The sequence below is a fragment of the Tiliqua scincoides genome, chromosome 7, assembly GCF_035046505.1.
Source record: "Tiliqua scincoides isolate rTilSci1 chromosome 7, rTilSci1.hap2, whole genome shotgun sequence".
Taxonomy (NCBI): Eukaryota; Metazoa; Chordata; class Lepidosauria; order Squamata; family Scincidae; genus Tiliqua; species Tiliqua scincoides.
In genome coordinates this window covers 49,727,760-49,740,696 of record NC_089827.1, presented here as the reverse complement: position 1 = coordinate 49,740,696, position 12,937 = coordinate 49,727,760, and the positions used below count along the sequence as shown (strand labels likewise).

Here is a 12,937-nt window from a genome sequence, read left to right as displayed (position 1 = left end):
TAATATATACAACCACAGACTTTGAAGCTTGCTGTGAATCTTGCTCCCCCATCTTGAAAATCTGCAGTGGTACCTCGTCACACAGAACAGGCCTAAGCAACCGATTTGTCCCACAGAACTGAAGTCAATGGGGCCATTTCAGTGCTTCACTTAAGTAGAGGGTTGAGTGTGCCAGTGGAATTAAGACTGCAATCCCATGCATTGTTTCCTAGGAGTAAGTCACTGAAGTTAGTGGGGCTTACATCTGAGTAGCTGTGCAAAGGATACAATGTTAACAGCCCAATCCTATGGGTCTGTTGCTTTGCCGGAACTCATGTGCTAGTGGTACAGCGTGCTTTATGGTGGTTGCAAAACCTGACCTCCCCCCATTCTGCACATCCAGTCAACCTCCACAAATGTGTGTCTGGCAATGCACCAGCATCCTCTAGAAAAGCCCCAGCACCAGTAAGTCAGCAAAGGGGTGGGTGGGGGAGGAGGAAAGGTGCAAGACCAGGCAGGGAGGGGGTGTGTTGAAGCCAGGAAGGGGGTGGTATCAGCAGCGGCAGCTCCACCAATATCCTATCCCCTTTTCCAGTCTCAGAGTGCAATCCTGAGCTATCAGCCAGCACAAGTCCCTTGTACCGGCTGAGGAGTGTCACAAACATGCCGTAAGGGACATCTGCGCCTCCTTTTGAGTCAGGGAGGCTGACACAGGGACATGCACCAGCTTCCTTGTGCTGGAGCAAGCCCTGCAGAGGTGAGTTCATGCAGCTGGTGGGCTGCCAGTGCAGGGGGGGGGGGTTGGGGTGGAGTTTCAGGAGCATTTTGGGGCAGGGGGAGGGAGGGTGGTAGGCAGGCCAGTGGGCAGGCCAAGCCTGGAGGGGTGTGGGACAGGCCTCCAGCACTTAGGCAGGATCCTAACCCCCCTCCTGAGCAGCCTGGCCAAACTCTGGGCTGCTCAGTTCTGTGCCAGCAATTTAGCTAGCGCAAATCCAAGTAGCACCATTATGGTGGCTGGGGCAGTGCTTGGGGTAAGGGAAAAATATCCCCTTGTCCCAAGTTGCACCACAGTCACCTCCAACCCTGCGCAGGATATAGCACAGGGCAGTCAGCCTGCCTGTTCCAGCGCAGGGTAGGATTGGGCTGCCCACCCACCTTCCCTGATCCACTCAGACTTGTACCAGAAAAATAGCTGGTGCAGATCCAAGCGGACCCATTGTGGCAGCAGATGTTCACCTTTCGGCAAGATCACAAATATTCCCTTACCTGGAAGAGACCTCTGAGACTGCCCCCCCCCCGATTCAGCGCATGATCTTGTGGCATGGCTCTCGGGGTGTGTGTGTGTGTGTGTGCGAGATAGGATTAGGCTGCTAGTTTCTCCTCCTGTTTGCTCACTTTGGCAAGCAACCCTTCCTTCCTTCCTTCCTTCCTTCCTTCCTTCCTTCCTTCCTTCCTCAATGTTCATGATTGCAAAGTAAGAGCAAGAGGGAGATGCTCACAGCCACTGGGAGAAGCATGCAGCACTCGCATCACTAAGTTTTCCCCCATAAAAATAACCAAAATAGTCCTCCTAGTGTCATTGCCTGTTATTAGGGATTGTGAAATGGAGGGTCAGCTCTAACTTGTTATCCCTTACATTATAACCACAAAATCAACCAGCAAGACAAGTGTGTGGGTTTTGTTTTTTTTATGTAGCTTGTAATTAAAACACACACACACACACTCCCTTCCTGACAGTATAGTTCTTTCACCAGCCTTTTCCACTTGGGCAACAAATTTAGCATTAGACTCCTTGGAGCCTAGAATAAAAGAATTAAATGTTATTATTCTTTCTACACAGGATTGAAGGGAAACTACAGATATAATTTATTACCTTTTGGAGACAAGCTGGAAGCCGAGGGTCTGTGGAGGCCTTGTTTGCTGGGACCCTGGGGCTGACCAGAGCAGTTGGCTAGGCTTATAAAGGCCCAAACCTGAGCCTAATGACAATAAATTTAATAGTCCTATCTTTAACCCATGTCCCCCATCCACCCTTCTTCTCAGGATGGGCAGAATGTCAGTTTTCTGCAGAACCTCTACAGTCCTCTGGTTTTGTTGCCCCTCATATAAATAGCTGATTAGCATCCTGTTAAGCATCTGACCCCGTGTTAATTTGGTCACCACTTGGGTGTCCAAGGCAGGCCCATAAAATGCTGCTGGTCCTCCCTGCAGACAAATCAATATTTATTACTGATCAACCCACATGTGCTCTGCAGGGCTTCACAGAGGGTCAGTGTTACAACAGCTTGCTCTGGCCATTCATTAACAGCAGCAGGAAGAGACAGCATGTCTGGCTAACTGGGGCAGAAGAAAGCAAGTCAAAGAGCTAGAGAGCTCCATGTTTCAGTAACGGGATAATTAGATTTGGTGCTTTTCAAGGATTTCTTACTTTGGACTATTCCTGCTGATATTTGTTCTTAATGGCATTGCCACAGAGTCCAGCCCTTCGTAAGAATCACTTTGGTGGGATTTCGCAAACTTAGGGGAGTTTGGGGTGCTCAGAGTTCTTGGTTCTCGAACCCTAAAGCCCTCAAGGCCCCTCTGTTCCATAGTACTGCCACCACCCTGTATGTGCCAGTGCTTTAGTCCAGGGACACTGAGACCCTCTGGGTTTAATTCTATCTCTTGCAGGCACTGAGGTCTTTCTCCAATTAGAGCTTCAGCCCTCAAGTTACTAGACCTCAGTGAGCACTTGGTAGCTTGCTGAACGGCTAGGCAGGATTCTGAACCCTTGTCCCCAACAGACAATGAAACAGCTTAGTAAAATATATTTTAGTTTATTAAAGTTATGTAAGGTTACAGTAAGGCAGCAAATGCTAGAGGCATAAAAATCTAGGAAACATATCAGCAATAAAATAATAAAGCTAGCTGGCTATCTCTATTAATCCCTATCTCTCACCTGGGTCAGTTATTCTTGTAGATCTTTTAGCTCCAGGCTACTTATGAGGCCAGGTGCCCATGGTGGACAATGGAACTCAAAGCGTGCAGGTTGTTGCACCCAAAACTCTGTCTGAGAAGGAACACACCCACACCCCCTGGGCACTCATTCTTATACTTCTTATGCTAATAGTACTGAGGTGACTTCATACTATTTAGACTGTCCAATCAGAAACTTTTGAGGACAGAACCTTCTCGAAGTGGGCCTGGTTGCCAGCCCACCTAGTTCTTACCCCTCCCAACTGGAGATCCATAGCTGCACTCCATCACGTTTGATCAGGCGACTCTCTGTCTACTAAGGTGTTAAACATTCCAATGGGTTGTAATTCTTGTTATCTGTCCTTTCTGGCCAGCAAAGGAGAGACAACAATCTTTTTGTTTATTTACTCTCATTCTTGCAGCTAGGAACTGCTAGCCACTTCTCTGTTACTGACTTAGTTTGGTTCAGGCTTCACTGCCAACCTAGGCCTAACATGTACATATTCATGACATGGGATCAGACCCAAGTTCAGCTAGTCCAACACCCCCAAATCATTGTCCCCAAAGCAACCACATGGTTGCATTAAGCATAGTGCACAAGCTTCCTGTCCTGAGTGTAGCTCTGTGTATATGTGTGCTGTGTGGTTGGAGGGAGGGAATGTGTTGAGGGAATGTGTCTCCATGTGTTGGAGCAGGTGCATTGTGGCTTATGTGTATAGATGAGAATCACTGGTGAGGCCAGGGAAATTTGATGTACTGATCATGTGATTTATATTTATGTGAGTGGGGGAGCTAAACACACTAGTCAATATGTACATGAGAATCAGGCCATAGAGAGATCAGAACTAACAGCACAGTCACACACAGAGAGAACAACATCTGCACAGATGAGACCTACAATAATAAATGTGCTCTTTTATATATCTCCCCCTCCCCATTCATTTCAGTGGGTCATGCACAAGTGAAATTCTGAGTCACTTGTACTTGTATTGTGGGTCATTAGGAGGCAGTTGCCAAGAATGCACGCCCCCTCTTTCAAATGTAGACAGCCCTGAAATGAAGAGAGAGTACAGTTTAAAAACATACTTATGATTAGGACTGGAAATGTTTTGCTATTGCTGCCCTCTAGTGCTTTTGAGCAGTATTGCCAGGGGATATTATTAATTACTGTACTGCTATTGTAACTCACCATGCTTGTCTTGTGTACTGTTAAGGTTATCCCTTAGCAAGGCCATTTGCATTTTTTCCTTTAATACCTGTGCGCGTGCGCATGCGCGCGCGCACGTGTGTGTCTAATGAGGATTACACTTCATGCATCTAATAGAGTGGCCTGCAGTCCAGAAAAGCTTATGCCATAGCACCAAGGCAGGCCTCTGCAGCTCCCACTGTCTAATGTTCTAGCTCAGCACTTTCCCTGTCTCCACATTTCCTCTTCCTCCCAGTCCTGGAAGGAGGAGGAGACAAGTAGGCAGACAGAGGTGGGTATTCCCACCAATCTACTGTTTGAGGTGGCCACTTCAGTTGGCCTTGTGGATGGGCTGGCCCTATATAGCAACACTTATTTATTATTATTATTATTATTATTATTATTATTATTATTAACAACAGTATTTATATACCACTTTTCAACTAAAAGTTCACAAAGTGGTTTACAGAGAAAAATCAAATAACTAAATGGCTCCCTGTCCCAAAAGGGCTCACAATCTAAAAAGATGCCAAGGAATACCAGCAGACAGCCATTATAACAGACACTGCTGGGGTGAGGTGGGCCAGTTACCCACCCCCTGCTAAAAAAAGGAACACCCACTTGAAAAAGTGCCTCTTACCCAATTAGCAGGGGTTTATTTATTTATTTATTTATTTATTTATTTGATTTATATTCCGCTTTTCCCCCCCGAAGGGCACCCAAGGCGGCTAACGATCAGGTTAAAAATACAAAACAGATAAAGATTAAAAATACAAAACAGTTAAAAACAATTAAAACAAGATAAAATACATGGAATACATAGCACACAGTAAAAGACAAATTTATAACAACAGCCCTTATGGTGCCTCGAAGGCTTTCCTGAATAAAAAAGTCTTCAGGCCCCGCCGGAACACTAATAATGAGGAAGCAGCTCTCAATTCAAAGGGGAGGGAATTCCATAGTGTAGGTGCCACCACTGAAAAGGCCCTGTTTCTGGCTGCCATTCCCTTCACCACTCTCAATGACAGCACAACCAACAGGGCCCCTTCTGATGACCTTAGAGAATGGACCAGATTATACGGAAGAAGGCGGTCTCTCAAATACGCTGGTCCCAAGCCATTTAGGGCTTTAAAGGTCATAACCAGCACCTTGAATTCAGCCCGGAAACAAATGGGCAGCCAGTGCAGCCGCCGGAGTAGCAGCATGACAGAGTCAAACCGCCGACCTCCAGCAACTACACGAGCCGCTGCATTCTGCACTAGCTGTAGCTTCCGGACCATCTTCAGGGGTAACCCCATGTACAGCGCGTTACAATAATCTAATCTTGATGTCACTATGGCATGGACCACCATGGCCAGATCCACCTGAGACAGGTATGGCCGCAGCTGGCACACCAGCTGAAGCTGGGCAAAGGCACCCCTGGCCACAGCTGACACCTGGACATCCAGGAGGAGCTGCAAGTCCAGGAGAACCCCCAAGCTGCGAACCTGCTCTTTCAGGGGGGGTGCAACCCCATTCAGAGCAGGGCAATAGTCCAGCACCTGCACATGTCAACCATTGTGAGATTCTTGGTTGTGTTTCCTGCAGTTCAGGGGAAACATGTATTTCAGCACAATGGTCTTTTCTTGCCAAACCTTTAATGGACTCTGCACCTTTATCAGTGACATAAGAGACGGCTATTCAACATGTGAGGCATATATATTAGTAAGCTAATGTAAATGGTGTATTGAACACTGGCTGAAATGCTATTTATGTTACAAGGGATTATTGAGGGTGGCATATAAATATTTCAGGTAGCGCAACATAATAAAGTCATGGTAAATGTATTTATTTATTTTTCATATTTTTATACTGCCCTGCCTCCAAGGAGGTGTATGTGACTCCTTCCCTCCTTTAATCCTCACAACAATGCTGTGAGGTAGGTTAGGCTGAGAGATAGTGACTGACCCAAGAAACGTCATGGATGAGCAGGGATTTGAACCTGGAACTTCCAGGTCTAATGAATTCTAGCAGGATGACAGTATTAGCCTTTATAGCTAAATCAGAGAGAGTAAAGGATTGATGATGTCATCATAAACCTGTTAGCCTTTAAGGATGCCACAAGACTCTTTTCTCATTTTACTATAAATACTCAGTGTTATGCTTTTCCAGCTCTGGGACTGATTTGAGATGTCAAGTTTTGCCTGTCGGGCTGTGGCCAATCGCAAATGCCTTGGGGCAACAACTTAGGGCACCTTATGGCAACTTCTATGAAGCTGTTTTCCCATGGTCCTCTGATTCCATGTTGTTGCATGTTCTGATTGGCAGTAGTTCTCCTGTTGTCTTGCCCAACAGAGATCCTTTGGAGCAACTTTGAACCTTCTTGTTTGTTGCCACTGAGGTCTGAGCCCTCCTCCTCAATTCTGGGAGGTCTTGAGTTACCATGTTGGTGTGCCTTACTTGATGCTAGCTTGTGGCTAGAGATCCTTTGGAGCAACTTTGAACCTTCTTGTTTGTTGCCACTGAGGTCTGAGCCCTCCTCCTCAATTCTGGGAGGTCTTGAGTTACCATGTTGGTGTGCCTTACTTGATGCTAGCTTGTGGCTAGAGATCCTTTGGAGCAACTTTGAACCTTCTTGTTTGTTGCCACTGAGGTCTGAGCCCTCCTCCTCAATTCTGGGAGGTCTTGAGTTACCATGTTGGTGTGCCTTACTTGATGCTAGCTTGTGGCTAGAGATCCTTTGGAGCAACTTTGAACCTTCTTGTTTGTTGCCACTGAGGTCTGAGCCCTCCTCAATTCTGGGAGGTCTTGAGTTACCATGTTGGTGTGCCTTACTTGATGCTAGCTTGTGGCCCTAGTCTTAGAGAGCAAGGAGGATCTTCATGTGATTTGAAAGGTAAGCTGGACAAAACAGACAAATAAGTAGAGATGTTCCTCACTGAGAGTACGGCACCATAGAGGCCCTCTCTTGGTAGCCACCTGGGCAAGGGGTAGCCCCCATGCAAATCTTGAAGACAGCCATTTATGTCTTTTCCTCCATGCGTCCTATCTTCTTCCCCAATTTGTTTCCTGGAAAATATCAAGCAACTAGTGAGTAAATTGTTGTAAGTTGGTTTTAATGGTACCTATTATAGGTTTCTATTATCTTTCACTTTGAGCTGTGAAAAAGTGGGAGAAAATCTTTTAAATAAATAAATGGGAAAGGCATTACACTTTTACTTAAAGTAAGAAGAAGCTTAAAACCATTCACATTTCTTTTCTGTTCTCTAGTCCCATGGTTCCCAAGAACTATTAAGGAGCTGGACAGATTTGCCAATCAGATTCTCAGCTATGGAGCAGAACTGGATGCTGACCACCCTGTAAGAAAAAAAAGTTGTAAAATCTTCTTTGTACAAAATGAGATTTGCCATATTTGTTTTTATTTAAAATGAAGTTACTAGTCCTCATGTTTTCAAGAACACCTTAAAAGTATTATAATTGTGAACAACAAAGCCTCAGAAGATTCTCACAATAGTCCCATGAGATATGAGTAATGTATTTGAAATTGTTACCTTGAAGATACAAGAGATCTTGCAAGGATTTTAAGTGTGTGGGGGGGGGGATATTTAAACATGCAATGACTCTTTTGCAGGCTGTAGTGGTGGAACACCAAAGAAATATGAGTCATGAAACAAATGCTTGCATGGACTAACAAAAGTATTTTTTTCATCAAACCTGATAGATGGCACTACCTGGCAGGGGAAAAGTTTTTGTACAAATGAGCGCAGAATCCCTTAACACTCCCATGACTGATTAGAAAAAGCAGCTCTTCTTTATCATTTCAGGCTAATAGCACCTTATTTTGATGTTACAAGATGCAACGCAGCCAGAAATTACTGCTATTAATTTAACTGAGGCTGGATACTTGTAAATAAATTACTTGCAGCACAGCAAAAGAAATTGCTGCTATTACACTAATTGAGGCTGAGTGATTAGCCTTTCAGTAGCTCTCGTTTAATCTAAAATGAACTATGTGTCCTGTACAATAAATTGGCACAATATTTGGCAGAGTCCTAGAAAAAAACAGAGTGAATGGAAACCCGATTGCCCTGAGTGAGTGAATCAAAAAGCCCTCTTGTAGCTCCGGCCTGGATAAAAGAATGCCACGCTTGAAAGAAAAAGAAAATCATGGCATAAAATAAAACTAGTACACTGAAAAGAGAAATGGATCCCAGATGCAAATGCTGGGATGAATTGGATAATGACCCATTTCCTTTTGGGTTGTTGAAAGAACCGAAGCCTGTATCGAATTTATGATGCAGAGAAACAAGCGAGTTTTGACTCACCAAATTGTTTTCATTGACTAGCCTCAGGGTCAGGGGGACGAATCAGACCCCCTTTCATCTTCTTTTAACTGGACACCTGCAACTTTTCCAGTGCCTCTGTTCATTTGACTCGGGCCTGCTTTGGCTATGTTGCCTGTCTCTGTATAGGGTTAAAAGAGACTAGCATCTCCTGGCTCAAGGCCACTACCCATCTGCAGAAGGCTGTTGGCTGGCAAGAAGAACATTCTGCTTCCTTTCTGACATACCTGTATTAGTTGCTGGTTTCTATCCAGGCCCATGTTTGAGGCCATATGTGATTACTGTTCAGAAGCAACTATATCTTGGGTTACTATGTGGTATTTAAAAAAATAAGAAAAATGCCTATGCTATATCAGTTTTAATTTGATCTTGCTGTGAATCTTGACATTGAAACCTGAAATGATGTGAATGATGTTGTGAAGTTGTCAGATATTGCTTTATCACACCACAGTTTTATTCTAAAATGATCACTACAAGCAAGAATAATACATTTTATACGGTTTTTTCCCCCCAGGGATTCAAAGATCCTGTTTACCGGTCCAGAAGAAAGGAATTTGCAGACATAGCCTACAATTACAGGCAGTAAGTATGCAAAAGGCACAAGAAATGAAATGTCATTTGTATCATGAAGATGTAAGGACCAAAGCCCACCTTTTGAACACTGCAGATATTTGTCTGGGACATTGAGAACATGGATGACACCATGAAGCCAAGCACCTCAACTTACCCAGTGCTGATAGATGAATCTGTCTCAGCCATGGAGCCATCTACACTGAGCCAAGCTGCAAGCTCTGGGGGCATAATGGAGAAACCACTTCTGACTCACAGATTTGGTAGAAGTGATTGGTTCATAGTTCAGTTCCCAAGCAACTGCCAGCTCCTCCCCCACTTCTTCACTTGGGACCTGTTAAAAGGCTATATAGTAGGCTAGGGAATGTCTGGGGAGGCAAGCAACCAACACAGGCCACAAGTTAAGGGAAAGGACTAGTGCCAGATATGACTCTGAAGGAAAGGAAGAAGATGACAAAGACTATGGACTCACTCAGGGCCATGGACAGGGTGTGTTGGTTTAGGTGCAAAACCAAGCCATGGTTTGTTGCTATTTCAACAACCGCTGTACTCCTGTGCACTCTCTTCCTCTCCTGCCTTCTGATTTGCCTTCTCACTTCTGATTTCGGATCCAGTTTTGACATCCATGGCAATGATTGGGTGTTAGTCATGATGTTCAGGAGGCAACTTGCCTCTAAATTCCAATTTGGGGGGTGGGGAGACAACAGCACAAGAAACCTCTTCATGCCTTGGTTGGGGCTTCCCAGGAGCATCTGCTTGGCCACTGTAAGAAACAGATGTTAGGCTTGATGGACCTTTGATCTAACCCTCCAGGGCTGCTCTTAAGTTCTTGTACTCTTAACTATGTCTTGGTGCCTAATCAGAAAGGAAGGGGAAATTGGAGCATGTGATTGAGGAGGAAAGGTCCTGAGCATAGGTGTCATTCACAGAACCAACCAGTAGCTTAAATAAAACTGATCAGACCTTGCATATACAATAAATACCTTTCTCATCAGACAATTTTTCTTTAAAGTGTTAATTTTACATTGCTGGCTCCCCTCTCCCCATTCTGTGCTGAAATCCTCCTTTGACTGCATTTATCCTAAAAGTACAACTTAATGGAAAAAAAATTGTGTCCTTTCAGTGTTTCCAAGTATTGTGATTTAATTGCACTGCCTTCTCAAAGGTGACTACAAAGTCCCCAGCACCAAAGAAAGTGGGGCCTCATATGTTTCACATTAAACAGGGGAGAGGAGGAGGGGCATGTGTATAATTTGCATTCAAGCAGTAGCTGTAAACAATATTGAAATGCTGCTTTGCTTATTATGGCCTTGATCTTATACTCTGCCTCTCTTATTCCTGGCCCAGCTGCATTTGGGTGATTTTTGATAGGTTATTTTTCTCATTATTTGGCGAGGGGAAAGGGGATGGGAAAAAAGAATGATGCAAATACAGTCATCCAGATTGCATTGTTCTGTTTAATTATCAATTTCTGTTGACAAGTTACAGGAAATAGAAACTGACCTACAGATAATGTTAGTTCAAAGAGCGAGGAGTTGTCCATTTCTAGTTTCATAGACCAGTGGATCTCAAACTTTTAGCACCAGGACCCCTTTTTTCGAATGACAACCTGTCTGGACCCACCAGAAGTGATACCATTAACCAGAAGTGACATCATCAAGCAGGAACATTTTTAACACCCCCATATGACAAAATCAAATGTAAGTAAGTAAATAATAATAAGTTTAAAACTTTATTTAAAATAAAGAACCCTCCTAACCCTCCCAAGCAGTTGCTGATCTGTTTTTAAAAAATTCCCCAAACATCCCAAAGGCTACAATCCTATCCACACTTACGTAGGAGTAAAGCACAGTGACTATCATTGTTAAAAGCCTGTTACAAGTACAGATCTGTAACATTTCCCCAAATGCAGTCATATTCCATGGTAGCATCAAGTCTAAGATATTAAAAATATCATATGCATTGAAGTGAATGAGGACCCTCTTGAAATTGGCTCATGACCCACCTAGTGGGTTCCATTTGAGAAACATTGTCATAAATGTTAAGGCACAACTCCAGTTTCACGTGGAAGCCCTGTCCTTCATTAGGTAGTGCCAACAGATCACATCAACACCCTCCCCCCACCAGCACCAGCCTCAAGCTCTTCCTCCTACTGTCCCAGTGTTCTTGCATTGTTCCTGATGGTGGCAAGTCCTTCTGCCTTGGTTTCCAGGTTTCCTTATGAAGCTGTGCGTTAGTGTGCATGTAGACTTGTATGGTACTTTTAAGAGGCATGACTGCCTTTCTCTCCTGTATCTCAGCCATTGGAGCTCTGCAGATAGTTGGCTGCCACTCAGCCAGAGTGCCAGAATACTGCTCAGGTCACAGTCTGGCTAAGTCTGGCTCTAAGTCAGACATCTGGTCCCAGAGGCCTGTGAGTTGCCATTTTCACCTCATGTCAGAGTTCCAATAAAGCTGGAAGCAATGCAAGTCTTTCCCTTTTTGAATCCATCCTTCTCAAGAGTCTAGCATAGAGATAAATCCTACCTTCTAATTCCTCTGTGCATTGCAGAGAACTGGGTGAATGAGCTATGGCCTTACTAAGTTTCAGACGGGAGTCTTTCCCAACCCTACCTGGAGATGCCACAGTGAGAGAACCAGGGACCTTCTGCTTTTTTTAAGAGTGCACATTTATAGTCATTGGATAGCCTACAAAATCTTGGGACTGGCCCTGTATAGCATTCATTCATGTGGTATCCTTGTAAGTGGAATATTTTTGCATACGTTTCCATTCTGCCATTCCACCAGCCTCAGAGAGGCAGCAGCTTAGAAAACCATGTTAAAATGCATCCATATGTCAGAGGAGTTGCAAAAGTGAAAGCATAACTTCATCAGGATTGACCTATATTAAAAGGATGAACCATTTAGCCTGGCACTCGGTGAGTCCCATTTGTTAAACCCTTTGGCCATTCCTCTTTCTCTTTCCTCCCGGGCTTGCCTTCCTCCCTACCTCACCTGCCACCCTGAGACTGGTCTATTGATCTTGGCTGCTTTCAAATTGGTGCCTGACAGTGCCTTAAGCCTCTGCTCTTTTCTCCAGGCCCATGAAGGTGGCCTAGGGATTAATTAGAAAAGGTCAATGCTATAGAAACCAAAGCGGTCCCCATTTTCCCCTCCCTCTCTTTCAAAATCAGGTTTAAGGCTCCAGAGATCAAGGAGGACTGGTGCAGAGGCACAGAAAATTGCACAATTATTGGGGGGCTGCCACTAGGCTGAGGCTAAAATTAAAGGGGGTGGGGAGTGGTAGGGTATCAGTTGTGTTTCAACAAAGAGCCTGCAGCTTTGGAAATCTGTCGTATTATCCCAGCAGTGCCACAAACCCTATTAAATTGCTGGAAAAGACTCTTTGATTTGGAAAAACCAAGGGGGAGTAGCCTACCCATTTTTTATTATTATTTTCTGAGGAATCGACCTCCTTCTGTTTTAATGTCAAGGCAATAAAGCAGAGCAGGTCAAAGGGACTCCCTTCTGCTTTGGGGCAAACCTGGGCTGACAGCACTGTAACTGTATTTAGGGAGAGAGAGGGTTGCCTCTCCTGCTGAGCTTGTATCTAGAGTTGACTTGCAGAACTGCAAGGTTTTAGGGGCATGCCAGATCTAAGGGGTTATCAAAGCTAACCCCTTTATCCTGCAACTGGCTTCTCTGTGGCTTCATCTTTTATCAGATGTAAAAGATTAGCTCTGATACAGATTACAGAGCTGCAAATCAAGAGCAGGAATGAACAAGGGATGACAGACCATTGTTGCTTCTGGAATGAAACACAGGAATGGAGACCAATGACTGTCTTGTCAAATTTGGCCATGGTTTGCAAGAAGAATCATAGCTGCTCATGGGGTTATGATGATGCTGTTCTCCTATCTTTACTACAGTTATATATATATATATA

The 12,937-nt window shown here is 44.4% G+C and overlaps 1 protein-coding gene across 1 annotated transcript in view; it reads left to right on the top strand.

Moving 5' to 3' along the window:
• PAH (phenylalanine hydroxylase) overlaps positions 1-12,937 on the top strand; it is a 40,733-nt gene that overhangs the window by 14,156 nt on the left and 13,640 nt on the right. The window contains exons 4-5 of the mRNA XM_066633332.1: positions 7,370-7,458; positions 8,957-9,024. Coding sequence (XP_066489429.1) covers positions 7,370-7,458; positions 8,957-9,024 — 157 coding nt within the window. The remainder of the gene's footprint in view (positions 1-7,369; positions 7,459-8,956; positions 9,025-12,937) is intronic.